Below are 17,665 nucleotides of genomic sequence, written 5' to 3'. Positions count from 1 at the left end.
CCAGAAAGAGTTGGATAATTGTGGAAAAGGCAAAATTGTGGATTTAATTGGAGCAAGACGAGGTAAGTCTCTTGTCTAATCTTGTGAGGGGAAAATTACCTCATAGGTGATTAAAATTAAATAATTGTTGCTAATTGTGGGGGGGCTACGTACGCACGAGGTGATGAGAGTCCGTGCGTAGCTACTATTAATGCTAAAGTCCGGGCAGTTTAGGATTCAAAACATGCCTTACTTGTGTAAATTGTATTCTTTGATTTATTTATATTAATTGATATCTATATGAATATATTGTGAATTGTTAGATAAAGATATTAAAGGATGGAAATTTCATAGGCTTTATTGTCTGTTTAAATCAATTAATTGTTAAAAGAAATTGTTCTCCTCCCAAATTCATCTCATAATTAATATACTCTCCTTCTGGAGGCACATAAGAAAATGTCCTCCTTTCTTGTGGAGCGGGCCGAACGCCTCAGCAGGATAGATGTATCTATGGATCGCGCCGCACGTCCCTCGGCAGTGTACACGACACTCTGGATCGGGTCGTACGTCCTCGAAAGAAATCATGCTTAATAATAATAATTACACGATACTTTAATAAATTATTTCAGCTTGTGAAGCTAATTAATAAATTGGAAAATCCTTGGAATTTAATAACTTATTATTCTTGCTTGTTAAGGAATTAATTGTTACTCCTGTAAATGAGATTTAATTGATAAATTGAAAATTATTTGAGTTGAAGGAATTTAATTAATATATTGAGAATTGTTACATTTGAAGGAATTTGATTATTTTCGCTGATTAAATAAATTATTTATAATTTCTGTAAATCATGCTGATTTGAATATCTTAGTTTTATTTCAATTATTATTGATATATAGTGAGTGTCAAAGTCGGCCATCTCGTCTCTACCACTTTGAGATCAGGCTTGATATTTACTGGGTACATGTTGTTTACGTACTCATACTACACTTGCTGCACTTTTTGTGCAGGATCTGAGACAAGTACTAGTGGAGGACCTATCATCACATATCCACGTCATCCCGAGGCATAGTGGTGAGCTGCCTTTCTGAGCCGTTCTGCAGCTACCAGTGTCTCTTTTGATATTTCTATTCTGTCTATTTTATTTCAGACAGTATTTGGAGTTTTGTATAATCTACTAGATGCTCATGCACTTGTGACATCGGGTCTTGGCACACACATTAGTAGAAATTGGTATTTTATTATCTTCTTGGAATAAAAGTCTAACCAATGTATGTTTGACTTATTAGTTGGCTTGCCTAGCTGTAGCGTTGGGCGCCATCACGACCTATAGGTGAAATTAGGTCGAGGTACATTATCTATGGACATCCAAGGGGGAGTGTTATAAGAAAAATTAAATTATGGTGGATGTCTACTCTTCCTCCATGATCTTCTCAAATGCTTAATGACATATTCAATGACATATTTCTATGCTTAATGACATATTCAATGACATATTTTTCTTCACTTTTCATGCCTATATAAAGGCCTTGTAATAGATAGGAAAATACACACAATTGAAGAAGAAATAAAAATCTCTCATCTCTTTCTCTCTATATTTCTTAACTTATTTTTTTTCTTGTTCTATATTGTTACTTTGAGCTATATTTCATAACATGTTATCAGCATGAAGTCTCTAACCTCAAGGTTGAATTCCACTTATGTATTACAGGCACGTCTTTCTGCTACAGCAACAAGTCCGAACTTTAAACCATATAAGTTTATACCAATATTTGGAATAAGCAATGGTCGGGTTATTAGAAAATTAATATTTATGCGGCTGATAAGGATGTCACCTTGTTAAATTTTTATGAACTAAATAATAGATGACATGCGGTATACTAAATAATCTACAAAATTAAAATTATACTTTATTATGTATGCTTATGATTTTACCTTATAATACGATTTTAGTATGCCTAGTATAATGATTATACATTAGCTTACTGTTAAATATAATAATATAATGATAATAATACTCGTAACTATTTTATTTTAATAAGATAAAATATTAATACAAGAAGTATGTACTACACCAAATTTTTCATTGATGATAGTTCTTATCAAATTAACATGTTGAATCATTTCTATATGGAAAGCATATAGTAGTAGATAAATGCTATATCTCTTTATTTTTCTAGAGAGTATAATACTTAGTTTCCACAAAAGTGCATGGTAACTAGTAGTACTATATTATTCTATTTGATACATTATTTTTCTTTAATGTTTTGGTCATATCACTTTCATCTTGAAGTAAGCTTATTGCAGCAAAGACCACATGTGAAATTTCAATATTATTTTTTATTTTCATATATCTCTTTGACACTAATTACTTAGCTGATTTGAGTAAATGAAAGTCTATTGTTGAGAATTATATCCAAATGACATTATGAAAAGTTTAACTCAAGAGGTAAGCATTTTCTTCGTATTTGAAATTACTTTTGTCCTTTACTATTAATGATATCAACTTCAATGAGTTCAAGTCTCAATGCACCATGAGGGTAAAACATCAAGATCAAGTTTTGATGCTCCATGATGATAAGAGTTGGGTTTGAGTCCCAATTCATTATGGCCTAACATGCCTTTATGTTTGAGTCCCATTATACCATATTGATGATATAATGATGACTAAAGAAAAATAATATATTTTTCATGAAAAGGCATGAATATTGCCCCACTTGATCTGCTCCATTATTGAAGTGAATGTGGTAGCGGCGCATAATAAGTCTAAATGAAGACAAGTGGTTGAATAATGAACGTGGACATTTCAAAGACCAAAATAATAATAATCACCACTATGATTATAAAAGGAGAACAATAAGGGTTCTCAAAATAGTCCTTCAAAATGTGAAGGCAATGTTTACCATCAAATTGATATGAAAAATAATAAAGTACGCCGCTGATTATGATCCATTCCTTGAAGAGAATGTGACTTGTGATAAGCATTGAGAATGTAGACCCATTCCTAAAGGTGAATGTGGTAATATGTGATAAAAGTAATGAATAAAGACATGAAATGCATGATTAGATGAATACCACACAACTCACCTCTAAGGGTGGTTTGAGTAAAATAAAGAGAATAAATATTATTGTGTGGTTACATGAATATGTCATTGGTCGCGTACATGTGATACGCCAAAAAATAATTTAGTGTGCCTTATAAAAAGTTATTAAAGGCAAAATTAAAGCAAGAAATAATTTTGCTTATGATGATTTTTACCATGATAATTTGTTATGATATAATTTTCTCCGTGAAGGAGACATTTACCATATGAATGGTGTGACAAAAGATCTTGTAGTACAAAATTTGTTAAGAGCTCCGGAAAAATTAATTTGTTACTACCCAGATGAATAAAATTATTCACGACATTGATATTGTAAAGTCTCAAAAGAAATTTTTTGAGTTTCAAATATATAAGTCAAAGTGGTTTGGATATTGAGACTATAAATGAAAGGAATATTGAATATCTTCATATTTCTATAATCATAACGGGTAAATATGAAAGATTACCCGATTTTCTTTCTATTTGTACTACATAAATATAAGCATGATGATGGAATCATATGTAACAAGTAAACTAGAGGTTTACTGAAACAAATATTAATTGGCATGACCGGTTGACCATCTCAGTTCAATTATGATGCGAAAAATTAATTGAGAATTACATTGGCATATATTGAAGAAATATAAGATTCTTCAAGAATTCTCTTGTGCTGCTTATTCTCATGATATACCAGTTAAGGTTGGGATTGAATCCCTTAATTTTCGGAACGAATAAAAGGTGATAAATATATGGGCTCAGTCACCTTCCATGTGGACCGTTTACTATTATATAATTTTAATAGATGTATTTATTCTTTGGTCACATGTGCATTTGTTATCAACTTGCAGTTTGGCTTTTGCAAGATTGATTGCTCAAATTATTAGAGCACAGTTCCAGAAATATAAATTATGATGATTTATCTTGATAATACTGGTTTAAATCCAAGTTGGTTTAGCAGAAATTTTATGCCTCCAATTATATCTAAACCATTGGTTATGAGAACAAAACTGCCAAAATAAAATTTGGTATGTGATGTATTATTTAATATACAACAGCACTTGTATGCATCTAGCCAAGTTATGATAAGTTCTCCCTATCACAATTGGTTCAGGGTCAGGAACCAAATAATTTTTATCTAGAAATATGAATGTGCTATATGATTTAATTGTTCCACCACAATGCACAAAGATGGATCCCCAAATAAAGCTAGGGATATGTGTTGGTGAACCCAATAATAGGGAGAGAAAATGGGCAGCTGAAAAAGTAATGCATGTAATGAATTATTATGAGTACATTTAGATCCTCGTACGAGAAAATGTGAACTTGAAGTTCAAGTGATAATTCATTTGCAAAATATTATCAGTCGTATTTACTGACCCAAAGCTAAATGTCATATTCAGCTGTCAATGCTCCAAATAAAATTAAGTTCATAATGAATAAAGTCTATGGTATGCATGAAGCATAATAGACTAATCAGTTCCAAAGATAAAACTCCTTGAAGAAGGAGATGAACAAATGTTCAAGATAGTCATAATAAGGAGGCAAGTGCTCTAGAAGAGCACCACGACATAACACTTCATAAGACCTCATGGGAGAGGCTCAGGTACCTGAAAATAATAAGATAAAGAGATCTCAATAAGTTATGTTTTTATTGGGTAATAGTAGAACCGATATAAAATGACCGTCGACGATATTGTTAATATAATGTAGCGCTCAATATTATTAATATTGACGAGGATCTTGAGCTCAAATCTGTCATGAAATTTGGACAGATAAATGATTGGCCAAATGAAAAATACGCAATGAAAATTGATTTCACCTGAAAAATATGAAGTTGGACGGATAGTCCCAACACCTAAAAGTATAAAGCCATTGGAGATATAAATGTGTTCTTGTGCGAAACAAAAAGGTCAAGTCGATAGACATAAAGATGACTTGTGTCACAAGAAGATTTGTAAATATCCTGGCGTTGATTATATAGAGACATGTTCTCCTGTGGTGGATGTCGCCATTTCAAGTTTTAATCTTGCAATACAAGAAAAACGTGATATGCGTATAATGGAAATCATTGAAGGATTTAAATTGTTCTAAAACATATTAAGGTTTCCAAGAAATTTATTAAATAAAGCTTCAAAAATTCTTATACGGTTTGAAACAATTAAGGCGCATGTGGTATAATCGCCTGAGTGAGTACCTGTTGAAAGAAGGGTACAAGAATGATTCAATTTGTCCTTGTGTCTTTATAAAAAGATCTGGATCTAAATTTGTTATAATCACCGTGTATGTTGATGATTTAAATATCATTGGAACTCCTAGGGAGCTTCCTAAAGCAGTAGACTATTTAAAGAAAGAATTTGAAATGAAAGATCTTGGAAAGACAAAATTTTGACTTGGTCTACAAATTGAGTATATGAAAGATGGATTTTTTGTCCATCAATCAACATACACTAAAAAGATTTTAAAGCGATTTTATATGGATAAAGCACATCCAATCCGACCTCGTGAAAATAATGAAGAGCTTCTTGGTCCCGAAGTACCATATCTTAGTGCAATTAGTTCACTAACGTATCTTTCTAACATTACAAGGTTTGACATAACTTTTTTAATTAATGTCTTAACAAGATATAACTCTGCTCCTAGAAGGAGACATTGGAATGGAATCAAACACATATTGCGGTATCTAAAAAGGACTACCGATATGGGATTATTTTATGGCAATGATTATAGTCCCGATCTTGTTGGTTATGCCGATACTGGATATTTATCTGGCCCACATAAGGCTCAATCTCAAACAGGCTATGTGTTTACATATGGAGGCACTGCCATATCTTGGCGATCGACTAAGCAATCATTCGTGGATACTTCATCTAATCATGCTGAGATAATTGTTATTCATGAAGCAAGTCGAGAATGTGTATGATTGAGGTCTATAATACACCTTATTCGAGACAAATGTGGTTTGAAGTGTGACAAACTACCCACAGTTTTATATGAAGACAATGCAGCATGCATAGCCCAATTGAAGGGAGGATTCATAAAACGGGATAGGACAAAGCAAATTTCACCAGGGTTATTTTTCACACATGATCTTCAAAAGAATGGTGATATCAATGTGCAACAGATCCGTTCTAGTTATAATATGGCTGATTTATTCACCAAATCTCTACCGATGTCAACCTTCAAGAAACTAGTGTACAAGATTGGGATGTGAAGGCTCAAGGATGTGAATTGATACTCTCATCAGGGGGAGTTAATACGTGTTGTACTCTTTTTTCCTTACAAGATTTTGACCCACTGGGTTTTTCTTGCAAGGTTTTTAACGAGGCAACCAAAAGGCGTATTTCTAAACATGTGTACTTTTTTTCCTTCACTAGGATTTTTTTCCTATATGATTTTTTCCTAATAAGGTTTTAACGAGGCACATTATCTATGGACATCCAAGGGGGAGTGTTATAAGAAAAATCAAATTATGGTGGATGTCTACTCTTCCTCCATGATCTTCTCAAATGCTTAATGACATATTCAATGACATATTTCTATGCTTAATGACATATTTTTCTTCACTTTTCATGCCTATATAAAGGCCTTGTAATAGATAGGAAAATACACACAATTGAAGAAGAAAATCTCTTCCTTCTCTCTATCTCCATTTCTTGTTCATTTTTTGTTCTATATTGTTACTTTGAGCTATATTTCATAACAGCATTCACATTCTTTTTCCATAGTCTTTTTTCCCTTTTATATTTTAATTTACTGAAGTAACAAATACTTCCACTTCTTTCTTCTTCCCACCCTCCTAAATATATCCAACATCTCATTTTTCTTTTCCCCAATTCTCAGACATTTTAATCTTTCTTTTCTATTTATTTTCTTCATATTTTGATCTCTCTTCCATTTGTTCTCATCCATTTTCGCTATTCACGTGAATTCAATCAAGTAGGACCCTTTCAGTTTCGTGGCGCTCTCGTCTTCTCAGCTTAATATAAAACCAACCACACACCATCTACATTGCCCTTTCCTTTCAGTTTCGTCTCTCACTGCTCTCATTCAACAATAATGGCGGCGGCTGCGGCGGCTCCATCTCCCTCTTTCTCCAAAACCCTATCGTCCTCCTCCTCCAAATCCTCCACCCTCCTCCCTAGATCCACCTTCCCTTTCCCCCACCACCCCCACAAAACCACCCCACCACCCCTCCACCTCACCCCCACCCACATTCACAGCCAACGCCGTCGTTTCACCATCTCCAATGTCATTTCCACTACCCAAAAAGTTTCCGAGACCCAAAAAGCCGAAACTTTCGTTTCCCGTTTTGCCCCTGACGAACCCAGAAAGGGTTCCGACGTTCTCGTGGAGGCCCTCGAAAGAGAAGGGGTTACGGACGTTTTTGCGTACCCAGGCGGCGCTTCCATGGAGATTCACCAAGCTTTGACGCGCTCAAGCATCATCCGCAACGTGCTACCACGTCACGAGCAGGGTGGTGTCTTCGCCGCTGAGGGTTACGCACGCGCCACCGGCTTCCCCGGCGTTTGCATTGCCACCTCCGGCCCTGGCGCCACCAATCTCGTCAGTGGCCTCGCGGACGCCCTACTGGATAGCGTCCCCATTGTTGCTATAACCGGTCAAGTGCCACGTAGGATGATCGGTACTGATGCTTTTCAGGAAACTCCGATTGTTGAGGTAACTAGATCGATTACCAAGCATAATTATCTCGTTATGGACGTAGAGGATATTCCTAGGGTTGTACGTGAGGCTTTTTTCCTTGCGAGATCGGGCCGGCCTGGCCCTGTTTTGATTGATGTACCTAAGGATATTCAGCAACAATTGGTGATACCTGACTGGGATCAGCCAATGAGGTTGCCTGGTTACATGTCTAGGTTACCTAAATTGCCCAATGAGATGCTTTTAGAACAAATTGTTAGGCTTATTTCTGAGTCAAAGAAGCCTGTTTTGTATGTGGGGGGTGGGTGTTCGCAATCGAGTGAGGAGTTGAGACGATTCGTGGAGCTCACCGGTATCCCCGTGGCAAGTACTTTGATGGGTCTTGGAGCTTTTCCAACTGGGGATGAGCTTTCCCTTTCAATGTTGGGTATGCATGGTACTGTTTATGCTAATTATGCTGTGGACAGTAGTGATTTATTGCTCGCATTTGGGGTGAGGTTTGATGATAGAGTTACTGGAAAGTTAGAAGCTTTTGCTAGCCGAGCGAAAATTGTTCACATTGATATTGATTCAGCTGAGATTGGAAAGAACAAGCAGCCTCATGTTTCCATTTGTGCGGATATCAAGTTGGCGTTACAGGGTTTGAATTCGATATTGGAGAGTAAGGAAGGTAAACTGAAGTTGGATTTTTCTGCTTGGAGGCAGGAGTTGACGGTGCAGAAAGTGAAGTACCCGTTGAATTTTAAAACTTTTGGTGATGCTATTCCTCCGCAATATGCTATCCAGGTTCTAGATGAGTTAACTAATGGGAGTGCTATTATAAGTACCGGTGTTGGGCAGCACCAGATGTGGGCTGCTCAATATTATAAGTACAGAAAGCCACGCCAATGGTTGACATCTGGTGGATTAGGAGCGATGGGATTTGGTTTGCCCGCTGCTATTGGTGCGGCTGTTGGAAGACCTGATGAAGTTGTGGTTGACATTGATGGTGATGGCAGTTTCATCATGAATGTGCAGGAGCTAGCAACTATTAAGGTGGAGAATCTCCCAGTTAAGATTATGTTACTGAATAATCAACACTTGGGAATGGTGGTTCAATGGGAGGATCGGTTCTATAAGGCTAACAGAGCACACACATACCTGGGGAATCCTTCTAATGAGGCGGAGATCTTTCCTAATATGTTGAAATTTGCAGAGGCTTGTGGCGTACCTGCTGCGAGAGTGACACACAGGGATGATCTTAGAGCGGCTATTCAAAAGATGTTAGACACTCCTGGGCCATACTTGTTGGATGTGATTGTACCTCATCAGGAACATGTTCTACCTATGATTCCCAGTGGCGGGGCTTTCAAAGATGTGATCACAGAGGGTGACGGGAGAAGTTCCTATTGACTTTGAGGTGCTACAGAGCTAGTTCTAGGCCTTGTATTATCTAAAATAAACTTCTATTAAACCAAAAATGTTATGTCTATTAGTTTGTTATTAGTTTTTCCGTGGCTTTGCTCATTGTCAGTGTTGTACTATTAAGTAGTTGATATTTATGTTTGCTTTAAGTTTTGCATCATCTCGCTTTGGTTTTGAATGTGAAGGATTTCAGCAATGTTTCATTCTCTATTCGCAACATCCAGTCGGTATCCGGAGCTCTATGTAGTATGTCTGGAGATTAATTTCTAGTGGAGTAGTTTAGTGCGATAAAGTTAGCTTGTTCCACATTTTTATTTCGTAACCTGGGTCAGATTGGAACTTCCTCTTTAGGTTGGATGCAATCCCTATTTGGGCTTTCTCTTAATTTCATTATTGAAATTGTTGGCTTTTAATCTGAGCAAGTTGATTTGCAGCTTTCTCTCTTGAGTCCTAGCGAGCAATACGTTATCTCTGTCTCCTATTTCTTAGTGGATAATCTTATGATGGAAATCTGTGGAGATAGGAAACTGTTGACTGCTCATTCTCTCTTTGTGAGGCGTCTGACAGTTACGCTTTCAATCTATAGCAGTTCGATCAGACTTTCTTTGCTTATAACAATACTAGATACAGTTGGACCGTGTAGCACGGGCCCAACAATTTGTGTAACGTTATCTTTAATTCAAAATATCTTTCATGATTTTTGTAATTTTATTAAGAAAATCAGTTAATAACATAAATGACTAAGTTAGAGTAGCATCTTTGTACCATTTTGCCCATTGCTTTTTATTTTCTTGTTTCAATGTTATTTGACAATATAGATGTATTTTCCTGCATCTATAGCATTAGCAGTCTTGTTAATATGAGCTAGTATATTGGTTTTTATGGCAATACTTCAATATCTTATTAGTTACTGCACCATGAAAAGAAATAAAGTTCTCTAATAGAAAATAAGAAACTGTGTTACAGCTCAAATATTCTCATTAGATTGATACTTACTTCAGGAAAGAAAATATTGTACACAACTCCTACATTTTGTTATATTCTGGGAAAACTTCAACAATATGAAGTCCAACAAAAATCATTCTATCATCAAGAATAAAGGGAAGTCGCATTGGAAAAACAGCAGCATCAACTTGTCAATTCTATTCTAGAGCTCTCTATTGGCAGAATCATGTGGTCCAGGTTTCTCTCTATCTGCACAAACTTTTGGTTCAGGTTTTTCTTGCCGATAATTTTCTGTAATTCAACTATAACTATCCTGGATGGTAGTGTGTAAGCACAGTGGATGTCATGGTCAGAATAGAACAACTGCTGCGGATTTTTTGCATCAAATGTGAGTTCTTTTTTGGACGTCTACATCAAATGTGAGTTCTACCACAACCATCTTTTCACCGTTTCCTTGAGCTGAAAAGGGAGATGGGGAAGCAAACAAGGAAAGCTATAGGAAACAAAAGTAGACTCACATTAGAAAGAAAACAGGAACCAAAAGTAGATTCGCACAACAAAGATAAGAAGAGAGAAACCAAATGTGGGGTTGAAAGAAGAAAGAAACCAAACGTGCGTCATTAGTTTTGTGAGGTAAAACTTTAAAAAGTGTGACAGAGGTTCTAGTGGTGGATCTGTCTTTTTATTCTTCCTTCCAACTGCAGACACATCCTTCTCATTCATGTCAGTCTACCTTATGCACACTATTTCTGCACTAAAATCCCCCCTGCTCTCATCATATCTATTGCCCTATTCAATATATTACCACCGCTGTAAACATTGCCAGAATATCATTCATGAAATTCACAGAGAGACAGCTATATCTATTTCAACTTATGGCCAAATATTAGTGCAGTTCCCTTTTGCTTTCTGGGGCATGTACTATCCTCCTTTTTCCCTGTTTCAGGAATGACTAAAATACACATCTAACAATATAATGGATAGATGCCAAATTTAGCAGGCTCAATGAGGCCAAGCAATTTTGTCACACATGTTGCTCTCACAGTGTGTATTTAATGCAGACCCTGCATTACAAAAACAAAGAAAAGCAAAGGTCTGAAATTGAGTAACCATTATCAATCTTCCTAGAGTTCAGCCTTGTCTCAAATCTCAATGTTAGGTCATTTTCAAACTAAGCCACAAATTTGACCTTGACCAAGGCCAAGATTCCATGTCCAAAGGACTCTGGAGGCAGGACTTTGGCATCATCGATCATGTTCTAAAATTGCATCAAGAGTAAAACTCATATTATGTTATAACTAACAGCTAGCACATCTAAAATTTGCCAGCTTTATTTATCACTTTTCTCTGCAATTTCTTTCTTTTCAACCTTGACTCCTATCTCTATGTAAGTTTCACAATTCTTCTGCGCTGTGATATGTTTTTCATAATATCAGAAACTGAGACAAAGAAGACATTTGGCCTCTATGCTTTTTGAGATAATACCATACCGAAGGAATGAGAGAACTTGCTAAGTTAACTGACTGGGTAGCTTTCTGTTTTTCTTTTTCTTTCTATGGACATTATTTCAACAGTGAAACCATTCTGCAAACTGAATTATTTTCACACTTTGCGTTGTGTTACTTTCAGCACCTGTAATAGCCCGCTTTCTGAACCCATGACCATTTAATTACCATGTGTATTGGGGTCGTCCGGGGGTATTTTGGGAAAACTGCAAATATTTTGGCAAAAGTCACGTGTTAACCCTACTTTAGTTTTGACACGTTGCTTTACACCGCTCAAACGAACATCTCATCTACACTCTGTTTCCTCCCGATTTGCACAGTCTGCATTTTCTTATTCAAAATTTCCAGCATTGCTCACCTCCTCTTCCAATTTCCCTTGTCATTATACCTTTTCGAATCACTTGCTAGTCTTTTTCATTTTATTTCTACCTTCTCTTTAATTTTACTGTTCCTTACACGGATAATTGTATATCTTTTTTATTGATTTTTACTTCTGTCTCTGGTTACTAAGTATTTAAATGTAAATCTAATTTGTAGATACTGAAATACTTACATAAAGCAAGAGTTATGAAATGAAATATTCAAGGCACCTTATCAAGATATGAAAAGATAAGATATTAGATTGAAGAATTTAGCTTTAGACTGATAGAATAAAGTAGCAACTCAGTAAACTTCCACCGTTTCTGAAACTCTCCTCCTACTTCCTCACTCCTTTGTTCTTATCTTCAAAGCTTTGTGGGTTTCCCGTTTTAATCTTTGTTTTCCCGTAGTTGTTCTGCTTTTATATTCCTCTGTTCAGTACTATCTTTGTTTCTAGTTGAGGGGGAAATAAATCATAACTTTGGTCAGCTGTTGGGTTTTTCGCTGCTACACCCGTGAACTGGTCAGTTTACATTTTCTACAATTTTTTTCCTTTCTTCCATTTACAATTTTGCCTTGGTAATTCTGCATAAGGGTCTTATTTTGTACTCCAATTTGCCTTCTCTGAAACTCTATGTCGGCTATGGGAGCCTGGAGGAGTAGTGGGGACGCGAGCACTATGTGGTCAACGACATCAGACTATATAAGGGAGGTTGCGAGAGAGGTGTTAGGGGTCTCGGCGGGTGTCTCTGGAGGGCACAAAGGAGACTGGTGGTGGAATGAAGTGGTCCAAGGTAAAGTGGAAGCGAAGAAGGCGGTGTACCTGAAGTTAGTAGGGAGCATAAGTGAGGAGCTGAGGCAAGCCTACATGGAGAGGTATAAGGTAGCTAGGAAGGAAGCTAAGCTGGCGGTCACAGAGGCTAAGATTGCGGCTTATGGTCGTATGTACGAGGAACTGGGGGAGAAAGGCGGGGAGAAGAAGTTATTCCGGCTGGCCAAGACGAGAGAGAGGAAGGCTCGGGATTTGGATCAAGTGAGATGCATCAAGGACGAAGATGGTAGAGTATTGATGGAAGATGCCCAGATTAAGAGGAGATGTCAGACTTACTTTCATAAACTTCTTAATGAAAAAGGGGATCGAGATATTATGCTAGGTGAACTGGAGCATCCCGAGAGTCACCGTGACTTTGGGTACTGCAGGCGCATCGAGGTTGAGGAGGTCTTGGAAGCTATGCGTAAGATGAGCAGGGGCAGAGCGAGCGGGCCGGACGAAATTCCGGTTGAATTTTGGAAGTGTGTGGGTAGAGCAGGCTTGGAGTGGCTGACGAGGCTGTTTCGTGTTATTTTTAGGACGAAGAGGATGCCGGATGAGTGGAAGTGAAGTACGGTGGTTCCGTTGTATAAGAACAAAGGTGATATCCAGAGTTGTAACAATTACAGGGGTATCAAATTACTGAGCCATACCATGAAAGTTTGGGAGAGGGTGGTTGAAGCAAGGGTGAGTAGGTCAGTGTCTATATCCGACAACCAGTTTGGGTTCATGCCGGGTCGTTCTACTACGGAAGCTATACACCTTATTAGGAGACTGGTGGAACAGTATAGGGAGAGGAAGAAGGATCTGCACATGGTGTTTATTGATCTGGAGAAAGCGTATGACAAGGTTCCTAGAGAAGTTCTCTGGAGATGCTTGGAGGCTAAAGGTGTGCCGGTTGCCTACATTAGGGCGATTAAGGACATGTATGATGGGGCTAAGACTCGGGTTAGGACAGTAGGAGGCGACTCTGCGCATTTCCCGATTGTTATGGGATTGCACCAAGGTTCTGCGCTCAGCCCGTTTTTATTTGCCCCGGTGATGACGCGTTAACACATCATATTCAAGGGGAGGTGCCATGGTGTATGTTATTCGCTGATGATATAGTTCTGATTGATGAGTCGCGAGCTGGTGTTAACGAGAGGCTCGAGGCCTGGAGACAAGCTGAGCAGGACAAAGACGGAATACCTGGAGTGCAAGTTCAGCGCTGAGTCGAAGGAAGTGGACGTGGATGTGAGGCTTGAATCACAGGTCATCCCGAGTAGAGGCAGTTTCAAGTACCTTGGGTCGGTTATCCAAGGGAGAGGGGAGATCGACGAGGATGTCACACATCGTATTGGAGTGGGGTGGATGAAGTGGAGGTTAGCATCTGGAGTTCTGTGTGACAAGAAAGTGCCACCGATACTCAAAGGTAAGTTTTATAGAGCGGTTGTTAGACCGGCCATGATGTATGGGGCTGAGTGTTGGCCTGTTAAGAATTCACATATCCAGAAAATGAAAGTAGCAGAGATGAGGATGTTGAGGTGGATGTGCGGGTACATTAGGAAGAATAAGATTAGGAATAATGATATTCGGGAGAATGTGAGCGTGACTCCCATTGATAACAAGATGCGGGAAGCGAGACTTAGATGGTTCGGGCACGTTCAGAGTAGAAGTCCAGACGCTCCGGTAAGGAGGTGTGAGCGGCTGACCTTGGAAGGCTCGAGAAGAGGTAGAGGACGGCCTAAGAAGTATTGGGGAGAGGTAATCAGGCAGGACATGGCAAGGCTTAAGATTTCCGAGGACATGGCCCTTGATAGGGAGTTGTGGAGGTCGAGTATTAGGGTTGTAGGTTAGGAGGTAGTTGAGTCTTTCCTTAGTTCATACATTTGTGAGGCTAGCTTGGTAGGGTTTTTGTCTGAGACAGCTAGTGGCAATGTTGTGTCTTACTATTTCGTTTTTCATAGAGCCGACTCTATTTAATGGTTATCGCTTTTGCTCTGCACCTATTTTTTGGCTTTCATGATGTTATTAATTTTTTCTTATGGTATCTGTTGGTGGTACTGATATTGTCTGTTTTCTCTTCTCTTCTTTTTTTTTCTTTTCTTCTTCTTGAGCCGAGAGCCTTTCGGAAACAACCTCTCTACCCCTCGGGTAGGGGTAAAGTCTGCGTACACACTACCCTCCCCAAACCCCACTAGTGAGATTTTGCTGGGTCGTCGTTGTTGTTGTTGTTGTTTTTTTCCCTTTTTGGGTGGAGACACTGATTCTAGGGCAGAGGAAAATATCAAGAGTTCTCATGAGAATCTTTGTCAACTGTTCTGATCTTAGGGGTTTCGAGATTTTCGCATGATGAGATTCAACAGCATAAAAGGACTTGCAAACAAGAGAGAATGATTTTTTGTCAATTGGGTTGTCATTAAAATAATAAGAAATGAAAAGACAATTTTGTTAAAGGGAAGATCAAAGTGGTTGTTGAAATTGGATTCTGAAACTGGTGTTCGCTTCTTCATTCCAACTTGAGTTTCCTAAATCCATTTTGGGGTAATGGGTGCTGGAAATTTTGGTTATTTTATGAAGGTCATTTTGGTAGTTGTGATATTGTAAATTGTCTCTTTTGTCGATTCATAACTTTGGTAAATTTGATTGTTTATGATTTTTATGGTACAGTGATAGTTTTTAGAAACTCAGATGTGCTCATTTTAGTGAAGTTCTGTCTGCTGATGTAACAAAGTCTGCTCGTAATTTCATAATATCAGCTTGACAATGTTTTATGTTTAAAAAAATGTTTCAACTACTCTGCTTATAATAGAGTTTAATTCCAAGATTACTTACAGTACAGTTTAGCTGCATTTGGATATAATAAAGAAAACAGAAAGAGTGAGTGAGACAAAGAGTACATCTGTTTCTCTCAACATCCTCATCTTTGTTATTTAGTGGAAACTTTTTCTGTTAGATTATGGTTTATAAATTTGACATCTCTGTAAGTGCAGGTATTCTTTCAATTGGATTGGTCAAAAGTTACGTTGCCAATTACTCTAGCTTTACAACATACCAAAGCCGCTGGGTTCTGTAAAGAGTACAATCATTTGCCTGAAGTCATCTGATGCTACCTGCACATACTTGATCAACAAAAATATAAAGTTTCTTCTCAGAGGAAACACAAAGTCTTTCGAGAGTTTGTTCAATTCTATGGTAAATGTTGGTGTTTGCTATGATGTTGATATTTGTTGAAGAAATGCTTTTCTGCACTTGTAGAAACTGAAGGTTTACTGGCTTGTATGATAAGAGGGAGGAAGGAAACTGTCGGTATGAGTAGAATGACTTCTGCTTAAACTCTCATGTCTTGTTGACTATAGCAAATGCTTGTCCTCGCATTTATCAGCTGAGAGGTAATGCTAAACTCAATATATCTATTTGATTTTGTTTGAACAACAAACGTTATTTTTGGACTAAAAGAAAAGAAAGTGATTGGAAGGAAAAACTTTGAGCTTTGCTCAATTTAGAGACAAAGAAAGAGAGGAAATGAAAGCTCATACATCACATGAACAAAATCGACAGTCCTTTTTCACCCAAATAAAGACATGATTCTTTTAGTTGTCATAAATATCAATTGTGAGTGTTCCAATCACATGCTTTCACACTTTCTTGATAATTCGCTGTTCATTTCAGAATGAACTTATTTATGAGCACTATCCAAACATATTATGCAGCAACTATCTGAGTGGTAACTTCAATTTTTGTGCGTCTAGCTGTGTGTTAGCGCTCAGTCACTTGATATATGTATTTTTTTTAAAATACTCCAGTGATATTACCAATCAATTTTAAAGACTGTTTTGAGTAAAATTTTCAGTCACTCTTAATTTATCTAAAAAAGATTAGTATTGCAACAATATGTTCACTAAAAATGGTTGGTACAGTTGGTTTGATTTGGAGGATCTGTGGCAAGGCATATTTGCTTTGGCTTGATTGCTTTCACCAAATTATACTCTTTTGCTTGCGATGTGCTTCTCTTTGAGTTAGTTTACTTTTACTAATAAGAGAATACAGATGCTACAGAGAGCTTACTCATCTGATTGGTTCCTAATTCAATAATTGCTTCACCAGACAAAACATCAACTTTTAATATTTCTTATTGAATAACTAAGACAACAATGCGCCTGGCTCCGTTTTAATAGCTTACTCATCTGATTGGTTCCTAATTCATTATTAATTGGTTCACCGGACAAAACATAGCCAAACAAGAATAAAACTATTCTTGAATCTAAAACTATAAAAAGTTATCTGCTGCAAATATCTAAAGGAACCATAACTACTGAATATAATGTTTTACATCATTCTTGACTAATCATTGTTGCAGGACTAAACCTATAGAATGTTGTTCAAGCAGTAGGCAGATAGACTTTGGAATGAGGAACTACTGGATAATGTGACTCGAAGCTGTGAAAAGGGACTGAGCAAGGAATGACTACTGTCTTTCTGCTGTCTGCTATTGTTCTTGTAATAGGTCTTATGTCCGGGCCAATCCCATCTAGTATATATATATATATATATATATATATATATATATATATATATATATATGACACTCTTTTAGACATAGGGCATACATACGACAGAGGAAAGTTTATATTTCTCTTATTTACACTAGAAAAGCCTTTTCCATATAAGTATAATTTAGGAAAAGAAAACTACACCATTTTAACTTTTTCCCTAATAGAATAAAAAAAAATCTGAAATTATAAATAATTCCCAAACCCTTTGCTTCTTTCTTAGGCTGAATCTTTCACTTCTAAGTTCAAAGTCACATTGCTTCCACAGCCATCTCCGTTGCCTCTACGCAATGCTGCTTCTCGCTGTCTTTGTAAATTTACTTCTTTGCATTTTGAACCCGCTTGGTAAAAATTCTGGGTCCGCCACTGGTGATAAGTGAACACTGT

At 37.3% G+C, this 17,665-nt stretch overlaps 1 protein-coding gene and 1 long non-coding RNA gene across 2 annotated transcripts; both read left to right on the top strand.

Moving 5' to 3' along the window:
• The first annotated feature begins 7,100 nt into the window (after positions 1 to 7,100).
• Positions 7,101 to 9,321, top strand: LOC107799742 (acetolactate synthase 2, chloroplastic). Its single transcript, NM_001425890.1, is given in 2 exon segments — positions 7,101 to 7,171; positions 7,304 to 9,321. Coding segments are annotated over 2 exon segments (1,863 nt in total). The 5' UTR covers positions 7,101 to 7,118; the 3' UTR covers positions 9,114 to 9,321.
• Positions 9,322 to 11,665: 2,344 nt separating this feature from the next.
• Positions 11,666 to 17,283, top strand: LOC107799744 (uncharacterized). Its single transcript, XR_001651201.2, has 3 exons — positions 11,666 to 12,458; positions 15,719 to 16,117; positions 17,086 to 17,283. It is a non-coding gene; the product is annotated as an uncharacterized LOC107799744 (long non-coding RNA).
• The last annotated feature ends 382 nt before the right edge of the window (positions 17,284 to 17,665 follow it).

Source organism: Nicotiana tabacum, chromosome 22 (assembly GCF_000715075.1).
Source record: "Nicotiana tabacum cultivar K326 chromosome 22, ASM71507v2, whole genome shotgun sequence".
Lineage (NCBI taxonomy): Eukaryota > Viridiplantae > Streptophyta > Magnoliopsida > Solanales > Solanaceae > Nicotiana > Nicotiana tabacum.
The sequence above is the reverse complement of the archived record's forward strand: the minus strand, read 5'-3'. Positions and strand labels throughout refer to the sequence as shown.